This window comes from Lepus europaeus, chromosome 14 (assembly GCF_033115175.1).
Source record: "Lepus europaeus isolate LE1 chromosome 14, mLepTim1.pri, whole genome shotgun sequence".
Classification (NCBI taxonomy): Eukaryota; Metazoa; Chordata; class Mammalia; order Lagomorpha; family Leporidae; genus Lepus; species Lepus europaeus.
The window spans coordinates 28,261,509-28,281,432 of NC_084840.1; the positions used below are offsets into that span (position 1 = coordinate 28,261,509).

At 55.2% G+C, this 19,924-nt stretch overlaps 1 protein-coding gene across 1 annotated transcript in view; it reads left to right on the top strand.

The window, feature by feature from the left end:
- The window catches only part of SMYD2 (SET and MYND domain containing 2), a 52,686-nt gene extending 32,762 nt beyond the window's left edge, over nt 1–19,924 (top strand). The window contains exons 3-12 of the mRNA XM_062210341.1: nt 1,764–1,874; nt 4,163–4,223; nt 4,918–5,042; nt 8,944–9,011; nt 11,266–11,368; nt 13,486–13,596; nt 13,938–14,058; nt 14,882–15,056; nt 17,795–17,903; nt 19,501–19,924. Of these exons, the coding sequence (XP_062066325.1) occupies nt 1,764–1,874; nt 4,163–4,223; nt 4,918–5,042; nt 8,944–9,011; nt 11,266–11,368; nt 13,486–13,596; nt 13,938–14,058; nt 14,882–15,056; nt 17,795–17,903; nt 19,501–19,581 (1,065 nt within the window). The 3' untranslated portion in view covers nt 19,582–19,924. The remainder of the gene's footprint in view (nt 1–1,763; nt 1,875–4,162; nt 4,224–4,917; nt 5,043–8,943; nt 9,012–11,265; nt 11,369–13,485; nt 13,597–13,937; nt 14,059–14,881; nt 15,057–17,794; nt 17,904–19,500) is intronic.

Genomic DNA, 19,924 nt, shown 5'->3' on the forward strand with positions numbered 1-19,924 from the left:
CTGTCTGTGTCTCCCTCTTCACTCTGCAGGGCTGTGTCTGGTGGGGGCCGATGGGTCTGCAGGGAGCCAGACCCACCTGCCTCAGCACTGTGCTCTCATTATAGGCTTTGGCTGTAAACAGCCTCTTCCCCCTTGAGCTTCTCTTGTTGTTTCTTTCTCTCCCTGCCCTTAGTTATATTCGGCACCGTGGCATCATTTAACTCTGTGGAACTCCTGGGACAGACCTTGAGCCAAAGGGCTGTGCCACCTTACTGTGTTAATCACAAGGTGACACCAGGTCCTTCCTTCTCGGGCTGAAGGGAAGGGGCAGGGCGACATCTTTCATTCGCGGCTTTATTGAGTGCCTTGTAAGTGTCAGGCACACGTAGAGGTTCTGGGTGCTTTATTTTATTGAGGGTAGGTAGATACCAAGCCATACACTGACAAATATGTACCATTTCCAGCAGTGAGAAAGTAAGGCAAGGGAGAGTGGTGGGGACAGTGTCACTTTTGGCAGGGTGATCACAGCTGGGGTCCTGAGAAGGTGACATTGGAGCCAGGCTTGGAGAGGAAGAGGGAGGGAGGGAGTGTGCCAGCCAGAAGACCGCACGTGCAGGAGGTCTGGAGCTTGGCTGGCGGTGCTCAGGAGATGTCCAGGACACTGCTGTGGCCCATGCGGAGGGTGGAGTCACAGAGGGAGTGTCCAGCCCGTGGGGCCTTGCAGGCCATCTTTGGGACCTCACCATCTGCCATTAGACGGTTCTGCGTTGAGAACGCATGACTGCGTTGCTCCACGGGATCCCTGGCTCCTCCCTTGAGCGAGTCCGTGGGGCCAAAGGCACAGAAGTGCATCTGGGTGGAAGGCGGGGTGGCTGATACGGTGAGAGAGGCCGGGCTGTCGAGAAGGGAGCAGGACCGAGACCTCCTGCGAGGGCAGCGGGGAAGTGTTTGTGGTTGTGGAGCCTGAGTGAGAGCTGGGCCCAGATGGCTCCACTTCGAGCTGGGGGCGGCTGCGGGCAGAACAGGAGGGAATGCATCTCACTGCGAGAGTGCACGTCTGTGCACCCCCGAACACCTGCGGGCTCACAGGCATCTCCCACGGCCCTCGCCTGTTTCTCCCAGGTTCCACATCCAGCTTCTGTTCCCAGCAGCCTCTTGCTCCTCGATGCCAAAACTGGTTTTCATCAGTCAGCGATGCCCTGTCTGAGGCCAGGTCACTGCCCGGTTGTCTCACGTGAAACTTGGCACCAGCCTCGGCATCACCGTTTACTCCCTAGACCTGGGATCACTGTCTTCTCCGGCCTCTGAGGCTCCTCCCCTCCTCCACTCCCCCCCCCCCGCCTTACCCATCTCACAGCCCCCCAACCCTCTCCCCTCCCCCTCCCCCGACCCAGTGATGTGTGCGACCCAGTGATGTGTGCACATCCTTCACCCTCTCGCTGGGGCACAAGAACCTCAAAATGGGAAAGAAAGGAACACAGTTTCTGCTGCTTTTGTTAATCAAGTGAATCTTTGCATAGTTTGTTGCTACTTATTCCCAGTCCTTGCTTTCCTTCCAGACTTTTCCACGGTCTTGACAGGCCCTCATCTGTGTTTGCGTTAGTACGAGGGTAGATTCAGAAGAGAACCAGGAGAGAGCAGAGCCAGAATGGGGGGGGGGGGCTAAAACCCAGGTCCCTCGCCCCTGCAGTTTGACAGCTGAGGCAGGTGACAGACAGGTGCCCAAGTTTGGAAGAACAAGGGGCTCTATGTGTGTGCGTGATAATTGTTTTCAATCTTCCCAGAAAGAAGACTGGCCCATGCACAAGCTAGAGTGTTCTCCCATGGTTGTTTTTGGGGAAAACTGGAATCCCTCCGAGACTGTAAGACTGACGGCGAGGATTCTGGCCAAACAGGTGAGGAGGCGGGATGATGTTCAGGTGCATTTCATTTTGTGTTTTTCCTCCAAGGGCAGAAAGGACAGCAGCTGACCCATGGTGACCATCTCGTGTCTGACATTCCTGGTCTCCAACTCCTGTCACCATCTGTATGGACAGGGAAAAACTTCACTCCAGGCGGCTGGACCCTGGGCAAGGAACACAGCCAGGCTCACATAGGAAAACATGGCCTGAAAGCCCTGACCAGGAATAACCAGAGCTTCCCAGGGAACCACACTGGTCTGAGAAGCTTTGAGATCTTTCCCCTCTTGCCTTTGTGGCAGAGAGAGCGTAGCCTGCCCTCATCTGTATGCCGCCTTTCTCTGGCTCCTTGCTCTCTTCCCTGCGGATGGGTAGGCAAGGAGTAGAACCAGCAGGACGATGGCAAATGCAGGAGGAAGAAGTAACTGACAGGTAGAAGCAGAGGCAAGGAGGCAGGGGAGAAGGAACGAGCGAGGTGGCCCTGGTGCAAACAGGATGGCCAACAACTGTTTTCTCCAGAGACACAGCCAGCACAGCTCGCTGTCCCCACTCCTGGCCAGTCCTTCCTGATGGCATAATTAGATGCCTGATCTCCAAAGGCCTGAACTAAAAAGAGGAGAGGAAAACGCCATGGGATTTGCCCTTGTGAAATGGGCAGCATGGAACTGAGAAAGTGTGTGTCCCCAGGAGGTCTGGCCTTGCCACGTTGGGCAGAGAGGTAGGCAGCGAGGCCTGTCTGCTGTGAATCTTAAAAAGCTCAAGTCTCCTCCACCACCGCCATACGTCTGTCTGCCAGCCCCTCGCTCCTTAAAAATGGTTCTATTTTGTCTTCATCTCAGCCAAGTGTGATTGCAATGATTAGCATGGATCTGTCCCCAGGCCGAGTTAGGATCCTGGGCTGCACAAACAGGAGAACATTGCCCAGCCCTGAGATCATTGTCCCGCTATGTTCGGACTGGGTCAGGTGTTGCCGAAATGCCACTTGGCCAGCTCAGAGCCACCCAGGGACCGCCTGGGGAGTGAGACCGAGAAGTCAGAGCTGTTGTCCTGGGGGAAGTTCAGCTTGGGGTTCTCAGAATCGGCCATCTTTAAACGAGTGCAGGGTGGTAGGCTGAAGGAAAGGGTAGGGGTGAGTAATGCATTGGCTGCCGTGGGTTTGCCTTTTGGGAGGATGGAAGCCCAGCCTGCGGCTGCTTCTCTTCTCCCACTGACTTCCTGAAGCTATTGAAGTGGCTGTGGGAAGATTTCAGAAGAAGCTGGGGCACTTTCTTGAATGAAAAGCTTTCCTGGGCAAGGTGACTTATTCATCTTAGAGACATGCATCCTGTGAATGAAAGGTTTCTGCTCCCAAAAAAAAGAACGACTGAGATGTTTTAGCACCAGGAGGGCAGGCTGAATGCTACGATGAGTTTATGCGAGTTCCATTCAAGTTGTATTTTAATTACTACTACTAGTAATAGTCTATTAAATGAAAAGGCACCTGACCATCTTTTCATCTCTCTAGGACTTGATGATTAAAAAACCAGAGCATTGATATTCTAGTAGCCTGCAAAGGATTAGGGGAGACCGGCTACCAAACTTCCGAGGGGAAGCCTAACATGTTAACTAGGGAGGTGAGCGCCCAGCCAGACCACCTGTATCCGCAAATTGAATAGCCAGATTACAAAGAGGAGGCCTCGGGCCAGCTCCTGAGCTCTGCGTTTGAACTCTTGTCAACACCAAGTTTATTCATGTGCTCAAAGCCTAGCGGGTTTACTATTGTTAGCTCCTCTTGGGGTGTCTAGAACAAAGCCAGCCACACGTTTAAAGTGAATCTGGGCTCACAGATGCCACCAAAAGTGTTCTTTTTGAAACACAGAATTCGAGATCATTTTAGCCTATGCTTAAAGAAAGTGCAAAACGGATGGGGGGTTTGATTTTTGTTCCTTTTTAAGAGCAAGAAATAATAAATAGGATGATTTGTCTGTAGACTCGGTCCTTTTAAGTAAGGGCCCTAAAAAAAAAAGTTGTTTTCTGGCCTTGCTTGTTCCCATAACAAGCACTTCCGAGCCTCCTGGGTGCGCAGTGTCCTGAGGGTGCTGAGAGCAAGGTGGGCAGGTGTTTCAGAGAGAGCCCACCACCCTCTGGGTCTGGACACGGCGCCCACACTCTGAGCACCCAAGCAGATCTCTCCTTCAGCTTCCTCGACAATGGTTGCTGTTTCTTCACATCATGTAGCTGGGAGAGTCCCGCTGTGCACACTGGGTGTTCAGCTCTTTCTGTGTGATTTCTTCCCCAACAACCAGAAAAGCCACCCCGAGAGAACGCCGTCAGAGAAGCTGTTGGCTGTGGAGGAGTTTGAATCCCGTAAGTCTGTGTGCGCCTGGCTGTAGCCTGGAGCTGCATGTGGATTGGGTGGGACCAGGAGGAAGGGATGGCCTGTGCTTGCAGGAGGCCAGGGGATGTTTTGTTTCAGTGATTAGGTTTTGACTTGTGTACTGTTTAAAAAAAAAATGCTTTTAACTTTTTTTTCTTTCCAAGTAGACAAGGTTTATTAGGAAATAATTACAGGGAGGTGGGAGCTCACAAGATGGGTTAGTGCATCCCAAGCCATCTCCTGCTGGCTGTGCCGGCACACTGCATGGTTATAGGTCTTTGCTTTGTCCTTATGGAAAAGCATTAAATCTGGGGCTGTCTGGAGGCTTGATTGTGACACAGGAGCCAGGGCCCATCACAGATGCCAGGGCTGGGGTCCCCGATGAGACCGAGGCTGGTTACCAGTCACCTGCACGCATCGCTGACCTCCCTGCAAATGGTCAGTGGACATTTCACATCTGAGCGACTTCTGATCCTACAAGGAGGAAGAGGAAAAAACGGGGTGCTTTCTTTTCCCCTGGGGTCTGTTCATCAGACCCAATGTGTTCTCTGGGGCTCATCATGGTGAGTTTTGCATTTCCCCCAGTTTTCCATGCCATGCATAGTGAAAAAAAAAAAAAAACACAAAGGATATAGCTAGAAATCTGGAGTCTTCCACCAGCAGTAACGGATTGTGTATCCACAGACCTAGATAAGCTGGACAATGAGAAGAAGGACTTGATTCAGAGTGACATCTCCGCTCTCCATCACTTCTACTCCAAGCACCTTGAGTTCCCTGACCACGACAGCCTCGTGGTGCTCTTCGCCCAGGTGAGGGGCCAGCACCGGTCCCACTGGGTCTGGCCCTTCCCCCACTGAGCTCCACCCCTGAGCCCCCCCTCCCTCCAGCCCCACAGCAAAGGTAAACAGAAACAGAACCGTGGCCCCCACTGAGGGTACCGCAGAAAGTTTGTGTGAAAGTGAATTACCGGGTAAGTTGACTTTAGTGCACACATTTTTTTTTGAAATCCACACGTAGCGCCTTCATCATGCAGATTTTTCATGAATTTTTTCTTAAAGGCCCCTCATACTTAAAGCCTAGGCCATGGACCTGCTGGGCCCTTTGTTGCCATAGCCTCGTGAGGTCCCATCTCAGGGGTGTGGCCTTCACTGAGGGGTGTGGCTTCAGAGATCATGAGAGCAGAGGAGTGGCCAGTGCCCCAGTTCTCCGTCACTCCTATGCTCCTTGCAAAGAGAAAGCCATTTGAAGTTCTTGTATTCAATGTACTTTTCCTGTCTTAAACCATACACCCTAGCAGGAAATGTCCTTCTCTCCCTCATGCGTTTTTACTTCAGCCGAGGTGTACAGGTGTCCCGAGAGGAGGCTCCTTTGTGATGCCCGAGGAAGGACACTGGCAGAGAGGAGTCCAGGCCGGGTCCCGTGGGGGACATTGTTTCTGGTGGCTGCTAAGAATCTTCCCTCAGAGCCACCTAGGTTTTCCAGAATGAGCTGTGACAAGATGTTAGGCTTCTAAACAGGAGCAACTTAAAGGCGACTAAAGAATTGGGCACCAAGGCTAAGAGCTTCACCTTGTTAAGGGAAGAAAGGATGCAGCCGTCGGCCTTCTGTGGGACTCGGCCAGGTGCGCAGACCTCCGGGCACCTCCAGGGCTGCTCTCCCTGGCCTGAGGCACTCGATTGGGTTTCTCTCCCTCGCATGCCCCTGTGTGCGCCTCTGCAGTCTGGGCACCTGGCTAAGGTGACTTTCCAAGGGGAGATACTGGTGTCAGATGTTACTCCATGGGGCAAGCAGCCACGCCCCCTGCTGGAACCTGCTGCCTCCAGGTGCATCGGGGCTTGGGAGGATCAGAACAGGTTTGAGTCTTAGAAGAGAGTGACCCTGTGATTGCATCTCCAGGAATCTCTCCTAGGGAAAGAACCAGAGACTGTGGACCGGGAGGCACACGCAGGGGGCTTCTGGTAGGGTTCCTGTAAAAGCCAAAGGAGGCAGAGGCAGAGGGGAAAGAGGACAAGGAGGAAAGGGGGAAAGAAGTTGTGTAAATGGCCATCAGTAGGAGTCTGGTGAAATGAGTTACGACCTGGCCGTTGGATGCAGCTTGCAGAGCCAGTCTAAAGATGTGGGGAAGCAGTAATAAATGACATGAATAATTATGAAAGCAGGATCTGAAAAACATTCTCAGCCTGAAAGTACACATACATATTTGAAAAGTATTGGAATAGAGTTCACAGCGCTTTGTGTTTGGAGTTGTAGAACGTGTTGCCTTTTCCACTGGGTGATCTTTCTGAGTTTTCTACAGTGAGCACCATAAAACTTTCAAAAATGCTGAAAAGGGAAAAAGGGTAAAAGCATGCATCGCGGGGCATGGAATGTCCCCAGAGAAAAGTCTAGAACCAAAGTGAGAGGTGCCCCCATGCCCCTGCTGGTCCTCCCTCACTGCCCCCCCGCCTGTCTGCTGTCCCCACCTTGAGTCCTTTCCTCTGGCCACCGCAGGCTGTTGAGGGTTAACTCATGGCCCCGCAGCAGCTGGCAGCCGAAGGTGACTGCACTCTGCCAGCATCGAGGTGTGCTGTAATCTCTGGGAACAGGTGCATGGCTGTGAAGTGTATTTTTGGTGTGCAGCCTACATCTAGTCTAAATGCTAATTATGACAATAGCTTTAGCAAGGCACTTAGGCCTGATTTGACTTGGGGAGAAAGAAAAAAAAAAAAAAAAGGACTGTGGCCCATGCATCGTTCTTAACTTGCAAGTTCCCCTTTCTTCCCTAGGGAGCTATCAGAAGGGACAGAAAGCTGGCAGGAAAACTGCTGTAGGATTTGGCTGGAACCCCGTCACCGCCTCCCGGAAAGGAACAGCAGTGATGCTTAGCTCATGAAGAAACGTGCAGCAGAGGCAGTGTGGGGGCGGGGAGGGGGGAGGGCATCAGGGGACTGACAGTCACAGAACGTTGGAGCATGAAGGATTCTGAAGTCACAGACGGGCCCAGTTGGGCTTGCTGCCGAGGAGGGCACTGAAAAGCAAAGGACGAACTCTCACCCCCCAGCGTAGTCGGGAGCTGTCTGCCCGTAGATGAGTCCTGAAAACTTGCTGAACCCTTACGTCCGTTTATTCCGTCTGCAGGCACTTGTCCTCTGTGTGTGCCAGACGCTCGGGAGGCGTTAGGGCCCAGTCTGAGATCGCACATAGAGCACTTGGGGCAGGAAGCATGTGGGTCACGCTTCCCTTCGTTCTGTTGCATGAATGAAAATCCTGATTTACTCTGCCTGCCCTGTTGGTTCACGGTCATTGCTTAAGGGTGGGGGGAAGATGTCTCCATGACTGAACCAGTCAGGTACGTGGAGCTGGCACAAAACAGAGTTTGCTAAGCCTTCCACTTATAAACGCCCAAGCCCTCAGCATTTCAAAGGCTGCGTGTTGTCTTCTCACCCACGGGACCCTCCTGTTTCTCTTGCTCAGTGTTGAGTGGTCCATCCTGCCAGGCAGACCCAGCATGGCCCTTATCGCCTCCCTGTGTACCAGGTTTTCCAAACCTTTGCTCTTAGCCCGTCCGTTTTAAGTGTAATTGCCACGTTAGTGTTCGGCCGACGCCACCAGTCTTGGAAAAACCGTGACCTAGTTTGGGGTGGGGGGAAGCAGGCTGTGCTGCCAGAGGGTCTCGTCTGAATCCTGTCTCCTTCTCAGAGGCCACAGGTTTTGGCCTATTCACATCTTTCTCAGTGTAGCACATAGGTCTCTCCGTAATTGTCTGGGGAAAGGTGACTTTTTAGGGCAGTCCTAAACCGGCCCTCCACAGGGGTGAGGGTTGCCCTCGGTGCTGTTCACTGCAGCGTAGCTTTGAAATAGGCTGCGGTCGATTTGGCCACGACAGCAAAGTCAAGGTCTCTGTTCCTTACTAGGCCTGAAGGGTAAGGGCTTTCACAGTGACTGCCCCCCTTATGTCTTAGGCATTGGGTTGAATGATTCCTTTTTTTTTATTATTATTATTTTTTGACAGGCAGAGTGGACAGTGAGAGAGAGAGAGACAGAGAGAAAGGTCTTCCTTGGCCGTTGGTTCACCCTCCAATGGCCGCCGCGGTAGGCGCGCTGCGGCCGGCGCACCGCGCTGATCTGATGGCAGGAGCCAGGTGCCTATCCTGGTCTCCCATGGGGTGCAGGACCCAAGCACTTGAGCCATCCTCCACTGCACTCCCTGGCCACAGCAGAGAGCTGGCCTGGAAGAAGGGCAGCCGGGACAGAACCGGCGCCCCGACCGGGACTAGAACCCGGTGTGCCAGCGCCACAAGGCGGAGGATTAGCCTAGTGAGCCGCGGCGCCGGCCTGATTCCTTTTTTTTTTTTTTTGAGGATAAATGACTCAGAAATGGGCTCCGGATCGCACCCCGCAGCTATGGGTAACCAGATTGGACTCTGGGTGTCCTGACTTTGGTCCATGGAGCCTTGGGATCTGAGTTAAAAACTGGGAAGTGGGTAGATTGGCTACCCCCGAGGGTGCCTCAACCAACAGTTCTGCTTGTATTTGTTCACATAGGGGTGGCTAGGGGTGATGAGTACATTTTGTTTGCACAAAGGATACCATGGGCAAAAGGGAGATTGGAAAACCACGAAAGCAGATGTTCTCGGTAGTTAATTTGTTAAAGGTCAAAGTTAAAGCCACGGTGTGGATCCAGAGAGAAGCTTTAGCTCTTTTCCCTTTCTTTCTCCTCTCTAACCGCAGGTTAACTGTAACGGCTTCACTATTGAAGATGAAGAGCTTTCTCATTTGGGATCTGCGATATTCCCCGAGTAGGCTGAGTTGGACTTCGTTTCTCTTCTTTGTACTTATTTAACACTAATTTGATTTTTTTTTTTTAATTTTTACATAACCCACCTAACTGCATGCGGCAGACGTGTATCTCCAAGGGAATTAAGACTGCTTTTTAATCTGCCAGGTTTCAAAATATTTCCCCTACCCTTAAGGCTCTGAAGGCAGTAGTTAAGAGAGCAGTTCCTTGTTGAGCCCTGCGAGGCGGGGAGCTGTTATTAGAGAACATTTCACAGTGGCAGAGGAGGCACGGCCCAGGCCCCGTAGAGAAGTTTGCTTTCCGCGTATCTGGTTGTGTGTTTGGTTTCTGACGCTCAAAGTGAACTATTAATCGCCAGCCAGGACTCGGCCATAGGCTCGTGCAAATGAGCTGCTTCTGCATCTGCTGTTTCTGAAAACTACGAGTTCAGAAAGAGGCACAGAGTTGGGGAGGAGAATTTGTGACTTTGTCAGTCATGGACCAGAGGCACATTTCGGAGAAGTGGTGGATTTTTCTCTCTACTTCTGGAACATTCAGGTAATGCAAGGAAGGCTAGGCAGTGGGCACACGGAGGCTTTCGTGGGCTCACCTGAGCCGACTGCTGCGAGCGGCTCTGGGCCTTGTCTTCTCGGGTGGAACGGATGTTTCCGTAATTCCTCCTTCGTGGCAGGAGCCCGGGAAGCTTTGCACGTGGTTGAGCGGCTCCACGCACAGGCAGGTCACAAGTTGCCGACTGCTCTGGCACTCTGACGAAGTGTAGGGGACAGCTCACACCCAGACGTGCGATGCTGGTGTGCGTGTGTCCCGTGGGCCATAGGGAGAAGCAGCATGAGTGCAGGTCCCTATCTGGCAAGCAGCTCACTAGAACCAGAGAAAGGATGCTCACTCAACCAGTCCCTGCAGCCAAAACGGTGTCACTCACAGTTTGAATTCTGGCGAAGAAGAAAGAAAGTGGTTCTTTGGGAGAGGCTCTTTCCGACCTTGGCCCCTGGGAAAAGGAGAGAGGAAGAGAGAAGCATTAGGCCGCCTGATGAAGGCTCCCCTCAGCAGCTTCAGAGCCAGGATGGACGCAGCAGCGTCCTGCTCTCTGTGTCCAGAGAGCCAAGAGGGAGCTGAGGAGTGTGGCCCCGGGCCTGGCGTCCTGGAAGGAGTTACTCAGTACTGTCCTGGGACGGTTCTAGACACCTGCTGTTCTTTCTTGTACAACCACCCTTCTGGTGCCTCTGTTTACCTGATTATCTGTGCATCCCTTCCTGGGGAGCCCAGTGGGTGGAAGTGGTCCTCCCCAGGCACAGAGGGGAGTTGCCCAAGGCCAGCCTGCTCAGCCCTCCAGCCCCCAGGAGGTGCTGAGGCCTGCTTCCCCACTGCACGTGGTGCACCCGGGCAGCTCATCTTCCTCACTCTTCACATCCCCGTTCCCCTTTTTGTATTCTTGGGACAAGCCCAAGAGTGGGTTTTGGCCTCTGAAGGGTCAGGCAGGGGGCACTGGGCAGCAGAGCAGCGATGCGCATGGACACAAGTGCCCAGACGAGCTTGAGCCCCAGTTCCCGGGCAGTTTTAATTGGGGGAAAAGTCCCTTTGGGCTGAAATCATCTTGGCATTGTGATTTCAAAGGCAGCATTTTCAGAGATCAAGCACTTTTCCCCTGTAGTTTAGAAATTTCTGTTCTCAGAACTTTGACCTTGATATAATCAGAAAGCTCAAAGCACCTCACATAGGCGAAATCTCTCTCTCTGCCCCCCTTCCCTTCTCTCTCCCCCATCCCCTCCCTCTCTCCCTCTCTCTCCTCCTTGTGTCCCTGAAAAGCAGAGAGCAGCAGGAACAGTCCTGTCCCAGTTTTCCAGACGAGGAAGTTGAAGCACAGAGAGACCCAGAGCGGGCTCCTGCAGGTGTCTCGGGGACCACGAGGCCCTGCCTCGCCCGGGCACCTGGTGTTTCTCAGCTTCTGAAGCAAACGCCCGGGAGGCGGCAGTGGGTTTTGGTGCCTGGGTGTCAGGAGGCAGTAGTTGCGGCACATGTTTTGTGTTTTCTAGATTTGGATGTCACTGTTTGGAATTGTAGAGCCCACTTTTCAGTGAAGTTCAGAATGTCGGCTGTTATCCTGAACGTACCCAGAACCCCCTCTGAGTGGGTGATGGCCAGCCCCGAGATTTCTTACAGTGGTTCGGGTCTTTTAGCCTAGCAAGTCAAGAGCCCCAGGGTCCCCCTGCAGTTTGTCTCATTCAGAAAACCGGGTTTTCTCTTCTGATTGACAGTGTCGCATTGATGAATCACAGCTGTTGCCCCAACGTCATTGTGACTTACAAGGGGACCCTGGCGGAAGTAAGAGCCGTGCAGGAAATCAGCCCTGGCGAGGAGGTGAGTACGTGGCCATCTGTGGCTGGGGCGTGTGGTGGACAGATCCGGGTCCTGTCACTTGTCACTCTGCTGCCAGCCACCAGTGATCCCAGCCGTCAGACTGTCCGCAGGCCCTCCAGGGCTGAGTGATCAGGTCTGTGAGCTGTGGTTTTGAGTCTTGCATCCCAGGGGCTTCCACTTGGTTAAGAAGAAACAGGAAAGAATGCATTTAAGTTTTTCTCGAAGATTGATAAAGGAGACTGCTGGGATGAGCAGATTGAAAATTGTGGTTCTCTTTCGAGTCTGTTTCTACCACCACACAGTCAAGCTTGAGCCTTCTCTCTGGGGAGTCAGAGGCCCACTGTTAGCCCCAGTGACACATGGGCATGCCACGCCCTGCCGTGCCACATCTGAGCTGCAGGTTCAAGTTCACCACTGAGTAATCCAGATGGCCAGCTGGAAGTAGAGGCAGTCTGGCGAAAAGACCCCGTCAGCCTCCCTCCTGGGACCCTCAGGCATGGGGAGAGCCAGGCGTTCCGTGCCGGGCTGGCCTGCTGAGGTGCTGGGCACCTGTGCTGTGTTCCTTGGTAGGTTTCATGCACCCCATGCGGATTTTTAAGGGCTGTCGTCAACACATTTCATTTGAGTACTTCTCAGCTGTTGCAAATCTGGAACTTGACATTTTAAATACAGCCGTCAGTGTGTTAAATGATGAACGCTTTGCTTGCCCTGGAAGCTGCTCACTGGTCCCCAGCTGAAGTGGGGCCGGAAGCCTAATGTACAGATCGGCCTCTCTGCCCTTGGCTAAATCCCCCGTGATGAGGAGGTCCCCCAGGGGCTGCGGGGTCTGGGCTTCCCACTGTTGTGCGGGGACGACCCCGACTCTCTGTTAGGGGAGAGTCCCACCAGGGGACACTGGTGGGAGAGTCATCTTCAGGCTCCTGGGAGCCGCCCGTCGCCGCCTCCGGCTCAGCCTGGGCTGTGAGCAGTGACACTGGAGTGGCCTTTGTCGCCATCTCCTGGCACCTTCTGTTTGTTGCACTGTGTCCAGCCATCATTTTGAAGGAAATTGGGCAGGGCAGGGCCAGGCTGGCTGCTGTTTCTGTCTGCCCTATGCCGTCCTGGATCCAAAACACCGGTCAGGCAAGTCAGTGCTTCAGAGTTACTTGTCGTTCGGAGAGGAAGGAGCCCCTTCCCCAGGGCGTGAGAATGAGCCGCGGCGTGTTCAGTCCTGCGCTCGGGCTGGGCAGAGCGTGGCTGTCTCTGCAGCACTGAGCCCCATGCCTGGCGGTGCCCAAGGTCCCTGGCAGCAGTGGGCAATGCGCCAGTGCAGGTGGGTGTCTGCCCAATTGTGGGGCATGGGTAGTCAGGGCCATCCCCGGCGAGGGGAGGGCAGGCAAGCCTTCTTAAGTGCTGGCCTCCTCCATGGGCCCCAAGTCTTAGTTCCAGATCCCATCAGCAAAAAAGCAAGGACGAGAGAACCCAGCGAGCCCAGAGGTTAAGAGGCCCCCAGTCCTCTGGCCCCGCAGGGTCAGGAGCTGTCCCGGGTGAGGCAGCAGTGCGCCGCCGCCCTCGAGGCTGCATTTTCCCCGAGCCGACCCCTGAAGCCGCCTGGAGCCGCCGGTCCCAGGCTCCTGAGCTGTGCTTCTTGTTCCAGATGATGTCAGCAGAAAGGTGGACTGGGCTGGGTGGGCGTGTTTCTGCTCCCCCTCCCCCAACCCCAGCCCCCAGCTCTGACAACAACAAGCCACCCCAGGCAGTGAAATAAACGAAGCTGAACACAGGCCAGGCAGAGGCAACACAGGCCCGACCCAAGGATGAGTCCACTGTCTGGCCAGACGGGCCTTGACTGCTGTCCAGGAGACATAGGACCGAGCCCCAGCTTGCTGTGTCTGGGAGGCAGGGGTCCTGTCGGTCCCCCAGCTTCCTCTCCTAGGGACTCCCCATCCTCTGGACTCTCTCCCACCAGGGGAGATGGCCTTCCAGGGCTGCCCAGCCTCGGGGCTGCAGTGTGCTCAGGCCCACAGCCCTCCTCCTGCTCCTGTGGGGTCACCACCCAGCGCTTCGCAGTGCCCTGGGAGTGATAAGGGGTGAGCTTCCTGCCTGCAGACTGAAGCTGCCCTCCCCACATCCCTTAGGTTTTCACCAGCTACATCGATCTGCTGTACCCAACAGAGGATAGGAACGAGCGGCTCCGAGACTCCTACTTCTTCACCTGCGAGTGCCTGGAGTGCACCACCAAAGACAAGGCAGGCTGGCGGGCGGGGCAGGGGCGCCCCTGCACTCCGGGTCGGGTGGGGACCCCCTGTGCCCAGGGAGCTCGCCTGTCTCGCTCAGCGCATCTCCTGCGGCATTGAGCCTTGAGACCACCTCCCGGAGTCAGCCGGAGGGGAGCCAGTTAGACGGGCTCTGTTCAGACCTGCCCTGCCACTCGTGGCTGATGCCGACGCCCCGTGACACTGTACCCATGAGAGAGGGGTCTACCAGATGGGGTCCCTTCATTCTTTTGTAGCTGTAGACTGAACAGGCCACCGCCTCCATGTGTTACTGCTGGGGCGGTGACGCCTTGCACTTGTGGGCATTTCCCCAGGACAAGGCCAAGGTGGAAATCCGGCGGCTCAGTGACCCGCCCAAGGCAGAAGCCATCCGGGACATGGTCAGATACGCACGCAACGTCATAGAGGAGTTCAGGCGGGCCAAGCACTACAAGTATATCCTTCGCCTTGGCACCTCGGGGACCAGGCTCGGGGCGGTGTGGGCGTGAAGTCCTCCCGCTGAAGGTGTGGAAATGTGGCGGCCACCCGTGACGGGGACTGCCCTGTCAGCCGTGTACAAAGCTGGTTTCTTCATCCTGGACTGGGCGGGTCCGGCCAGAGTGGGTAGGACAAGGCCTCGAAGGCCCTGGGTTGTTGGGTGCTTGGCGTTGGGGGAGGCACAGTACCGAGGTTGTGGCTCATCATGGCCTGCCCCTCCAGGTCACTGGGGCGGGACTGCTGCCTTGGCCAACCCACAGGCGAGGGCACGGGCTGGCAGGTACCCAGTGACTTCCCCAGGGGACAGGGCAGATCTAGGCTTGTGCATAGCTCTGCCGACTGCAGAACTCTGGGAGTTCAAAGACAGTTTGCTTTGTTCCCCCGAGGGTGTGGCTGCAGTGCGGGGACAGGCACGGTGGTGTTACCTCCCTGCGCTATGGCAGTGGCACTGGCTTCCTGCAGCTCCCACACTCGGGCTCCAGCCAGGTGAGGACTGGCGGTCCACGGAGACACTGAGGATTTGTGATGGTCACCAGCCTCACTCACGACAGGACTGAGGGTCTCCGCCTGCCGGGGCGAAGATGCTTGTAGTTTTGTATGGCCGGTGAGGCCTTCAGGTTTCCCTAATGGAGTTTTGGGAAGATGTAATCTCTGCCCACTTTGTGTGTGGCTTTCTGGAACCTGCCTTCTCGGGACGAGGGAGTGGGTGGAGCGGGCAGGGGAACGGCTCGGGCCCTGCCTGGGGAAGCCCCCGCCTGTCGTTTCCTTGACGCCCCCGCACCCCCTCCGGAGCTGCTGGAGATCTGCGAGCTCAGCCAGGAGAAGATGGGCTCCGTGTTCGAGGACAGTAACGTGTACATGCTGCACATGATGTACCAGGCCATGGGCGTTTGCCTCTACATGCAGGACTGGGAGGGAGCCCTGAGATACGGACAGAAGATCATTAAGCCCTACAGGTGATTGCCATGGCCGTTCGGAGCCTCCTGGACGCGGGTGGGTCTGAGTGCCTGCTGGGACTGTGCCACAACATGCCAGGGGAGCCGCCCCCGCCTCCTGTCAGCACTCACATCCGGAGGCACGAGGTGCAGGGCGCTGCTGCCCTGAGCCACGCCTGTTCTCTCCCAACACCAAGGAGAGCGCGGGGAAGGCAGGTTGGGGTTGTGCGTGTGATGCTGGAGCAGGTTCCCTCGCAGGGCCCGATGCCTGTGCTGGGTACCACAGGCTGGTGTGAGCACACTGCCCAGGTGGTGCTGCTGTTCTTGTCCGCCCCCTGCTGTGGTGAGTGGTGCCTCTGAAGCCGCCAGAACACAGCATCCCCTTCCTTTGCTTTTTTTTTTTTTTTTTAAAGATTTATTTATTTATTTGAAAAAGTTACAGAGAGAGGAGGAGAGGCAGAGAGAGAGGTCTTCCATCCGCTGGTTCACTCCTCAGTTGGCCGCAGCGGCTGGAACTGTGCGGATCCGAAGCCAGGAGCCAGGAGATTCTTCCGGGTCTTCCATGCCGGTGCAGGGGCCTAAGGACTTGGGCCATCTTCCACTGCTTTCCCAGGCCATAGCGGAGAGCTGGATTAGAAGTGGAGCAGCCTAGATTCAAATCAGCACCCATGTGGAATGCAGGCACTGCAGGTGGCGGCTTTGCCTGCTAAGCTGCAGTGCCAGCCCCCCTCCCTTTAAAGGTTGCAGCCCCAGTTTGTGAAAGGGAAAGTGTTGGACTAGCGGGTTGGCTGTGGTTACTCAACATCATGAGATTTGAGTTGAACGGCCTGGGCCTTAGCTGCTGCTATTAGCCACAGGGAAGTGTCCTGTCCCAGAAGTGGGAGACAGCAGGAAGTTGCCACGTTGTCATCTGGCTCTGACTGCCCACACTGGGGCTGGATGTAGTCCCTGGGGTGCTCATTAAACACAGACATACATTTACAGAGTCCCCCTAAGACCCAGTGACCAGAATCTCTGGCCATTAGACCGAGAGATCCCTGTGTTTCCCATGAGTTGCAGAAGCCCCAGCACCTGGTCAAGAAGAGGCTGGGGATAATCTTGGTCTGTTCCACTGCCACCTCTGCCCAGTATGCCTTGAGTCACCAGCAGGGGGAGCCCAAGAGGAGGCCAGCTCCTAAATGCTGTTCTAGGAAAAGGAATTTGTTATACTGCGGCTCCTCTCAAAGCCTCCCCTTCCTCTGGGGGTGGGGCTGAGGGAGTCCTCTGCTCTTCCTCTGTGCGATCTGCCAGGAGAGCGCTGGCCTTCTGAGGGCTGCTGGCTTCAGGGGCCCCTCCAGGCAGCATACTGCCCCTTGCCCAGGAGTGAGTTAGAATGTGCTTTTGTGGGACAGACTAGCCTGTAATAAATCCCTCATCCGTATTCCCCTCCTCTGTCTCGCCTACAGGCTGAATCGGGGCCCTCTCAGTGGCTCCTTCCTTGTCAACCCTCAGTTAAAACCAAAGAGACAGTGTAAGACCCTGGGAAGCAGTGGTGATGGCTCAAATAATTGGGCTCCTTCCAGCCAGGTGGGAGATCTGGACTGAGTTCCTGGCTTCCAGGGTTGGCCTCAGCCCAGCCCTGGCCATTGTGGGCATTGGGAGAGTTGACCTGTAGAAGGGAGCTCACGCTCTCTCTCAAATTCAAACACATACAGAGAACACCTGTATATGTAGTCCTCTCTAGACAGCAGTGTGTCTGGGAGAAGGAGCGGCTGTAGTTTTCTCTAAACAAACTCAGAGCACAGGGGAGCTGAGGTCTTAGAGCATGCTGGGTAGCATGCTGGGTAGGCCTAGTTGTTGCTCTCATGTGAATGGGACATTTTAAAAATTTATTTGAAAGAGTTACGTAGAGGGATCCTCCATCTGCTGGTTTACACCCCAGATGGCTGAGGCAGGCAGAAGCCAAGGGCCAAAAGCTTCATCCAGGTCTCCCACATGGGTGGCAGGGACCCAAGCACTTGGGCCATCTTCTGCTGCTTTCCCAAGCTGTTGGCAGGGAGCTGGGTCAGAAGTGGAGTGGCTGGGACACAAACAGGCACCCATGTGGTATGCCAGCCTTGCAGGTGGTGGCTTTGCCTGCTATACCATAGCACCAGCCTCAAGGGACATTCATTTTGTTTAAAGATTCACTTTTTTAAAGATTTATTTATTTGAAAGGCAGAATAACAGAGGTAGAGGCAGAGAGAGAAGGAAGTCTTCATCCACTGGTTCACTCCCCAGATGGCCGCAACAGGCACAGCTGGGCTGATCCAAAACCAGGAGCCTCTTCCCAGTTTCCCATGCGGGTGCAGGGGTCCAAGGACTTAGGCCATCTTCTTTTGCTTTCCCAGGCCATAGCAGAGAGCTGGATTGGAAGGGAACAGCTGGGACTTGAGCCGGCGTCCGTAAGATGCTGGCACTGCAGGCAGTGGCCCCACCCACTACAGCACAGCGCCAGCCCCTGGTCATTTACTGTAATAGGTGTTTTCCCATTGCTTTGCTTTGAGCATACCTGAAGTAGAAAAATCCAGACGGAGACCACAAATGTTTCTGTGTAGGGTTTTTCCTGCGGTTCTGATGCAGCTCCGCAGATTGCACGCCAGGGACAGGATTAGGTGCCATGGGCCTGTGCACGCTCTCACCAGCCACCTGCAGATCTGGAGGAGCCTGGCTGCCTGCCGTGCCAGCCCGCTGGGAGCCCAGCGGCCTCTGACAAGGTGGCCTGTTGTCTCTTTTTCCAGCAAGCATTACCCTCTGTACTCCCTCAACGTGGCCTCCATGTGGCTAAAGCTGGGCAGACTCTACCTGGGCCTGGAAAACAAAGCTGCAGGGGAGAAAGCCCTCAGGAAGGTACGTGGATGGCGGGGCTCAGGGTTGGGGCAACTGGGAGGCCTGCAGGCCGGCTTCATGCATGACGCAGCTGGAAAACAGGTGTGGGGGAGGAGGCCAGCTCTCAACCCACTTAGCAGCCACAGGGACGTCCCTAGGGGCTCCACACCCAGGCCCTCCTCTAAGGAAGGCAGGTGGGGCTGCTCACACACTCCTCCCGAGGCCCTGCCCCTTGCCCAGCCAAGACAGTGGGCAGAGGCCACGGCGGGCCAGGGCACCAGGGTGAGGGCAGGTCCCTTCGTGGCTGGCAGAGCCGCATGCGATGTTGCTGGGGTGGAATCGAGGTCCGGAGGAGAGCCGCTCGGCGTCAGGGCCATGCGTGTGCACTGATGCCCTGGATTGTAGTCCCTGTCACTCACTAGGAGCCTCGGGTGTGTGTTCTCTGAACTCTCAGAGAAGCACAGTGGGTTTCCCAGGTGCACAACGTGAGGTTCAGGCAAGGTGGGTGAGTGGCCTGGGCCTCCTTGGTGTGGATCTCCCAGGTGGAACATTTGAGCCTGGAAGCCTGATCCTCCTCGTTCCCCAGAGCTTCCCAGTGGACTGTGAGGGGGAGATGGGGGCAGAGCTCCACATCCGGGGCCCAGCCGGGCTGGGAGTGGCAGTGAAACAGGAAACTGGCCGTTTTCTACCCTGGGGTTTGTCTTCTCAAATCCAACACCGATTGCCTTAGGGGAGGGAAGCTCAGCCAGGCAGGTACCAGCTGAGTGCAGGCAGGCAATGAAGTGACAGATCCGTGGACGCTGGAGGAGGCCTGACAAGGGACAGGACCCTTGAGGGCACTGTGCCCTCGGCCTGCCTCCCGTGAGTCTGAGCTCTGGGAAAAGAAAGTTGACAGAAAGGAAGGTGTGTTGTAGTCACCGGCCAGCAAAATGCCCTCTTTGGGGGAGTATTTTGGGTCTTACTATTCAGATACAAGTAGATCACATCTGAGAGGTGCATGGGGGGGTTACTCCAGTGTTGCAGCTAGGTGACAATGAGGCACAGAGTGGGTGACTAGCCCAAGGTCACACAGCCGGGAAGCAGTGGGGTCACAGGCAACAGTTGCACCGTGTCCCCCACTGTAGAGGTAGCATCCCCACGCCGAGCCACCTGCTTTCAGTTTAATTCCGTGTTACAGGGAAGAAGAGTTGAGCGACAGCTTACAGGTTAGTCAGCTCAGCCACAGCCCAGGTGGGTTTGAGCTGAACTTTGCTTCGACTTTGCTCTTCCAGCATTGCCTGTTTCTCTTACTGAACGCAGCCAAATGATTGGGTCCCTCGAGCCTGACTCTAACACGTAGAATCTCAGGGCAAAAGAACGTCACGAAGTCACTTTCTCTTCCTCGTTTCCCGTGCTACCACCCGGGCAGTGGTGCAGCGTGTTTGACGTGGCAGCAGGGACTAGATGACTCGCTGCGACCAGTCGGTCTCGTCTCCTTTCTTTCCCAAGCCTGACTCTGCAAAAGCTCCTGTCCTGTGCCTTAGAGCCGAGGAGTCCGGCTTGAGTCCTGGGCAGCCCCGGGGGAGGTGTGGGCGCACGGGCCTCTCCACGCTCACACTTCCTGTCTTTCTCTGCGTAGGCCATTGCAATCATGGAAGTAGCTCACGGCAAAGACCACCCATATATTTCTGAGATCAAGCAGGAGCTGGAAAGCCAGTGAAACTAGGCAGCGTCTGTTTTCATCAAATGCTTCATCCAGAGATCCTCGCGGACTCGTGTCCACTCTCCCCCAGCACGCCCGCACCCCCGTGAGCCCACTGGAATGACAGCACCTTCCTGCACTGAGACCTTGCACTTGCCACCCCGCCAAACTGGCCTGGAGCCTGAGCAGCCCATGAGTTTTGAATGATTTCCTTTCCTAAGAGGTAACAGCATGGTTTCGTGTCTTAGAATACACTTTGGGCAGATCCACGTTCTAAAAACGCAGCTGTTCCTCCCGTCATCCCCGTTGTCCTGTTCTGAACACATCTGGGGGATGAGGGGGAATAAAAGGCAGAACGGTA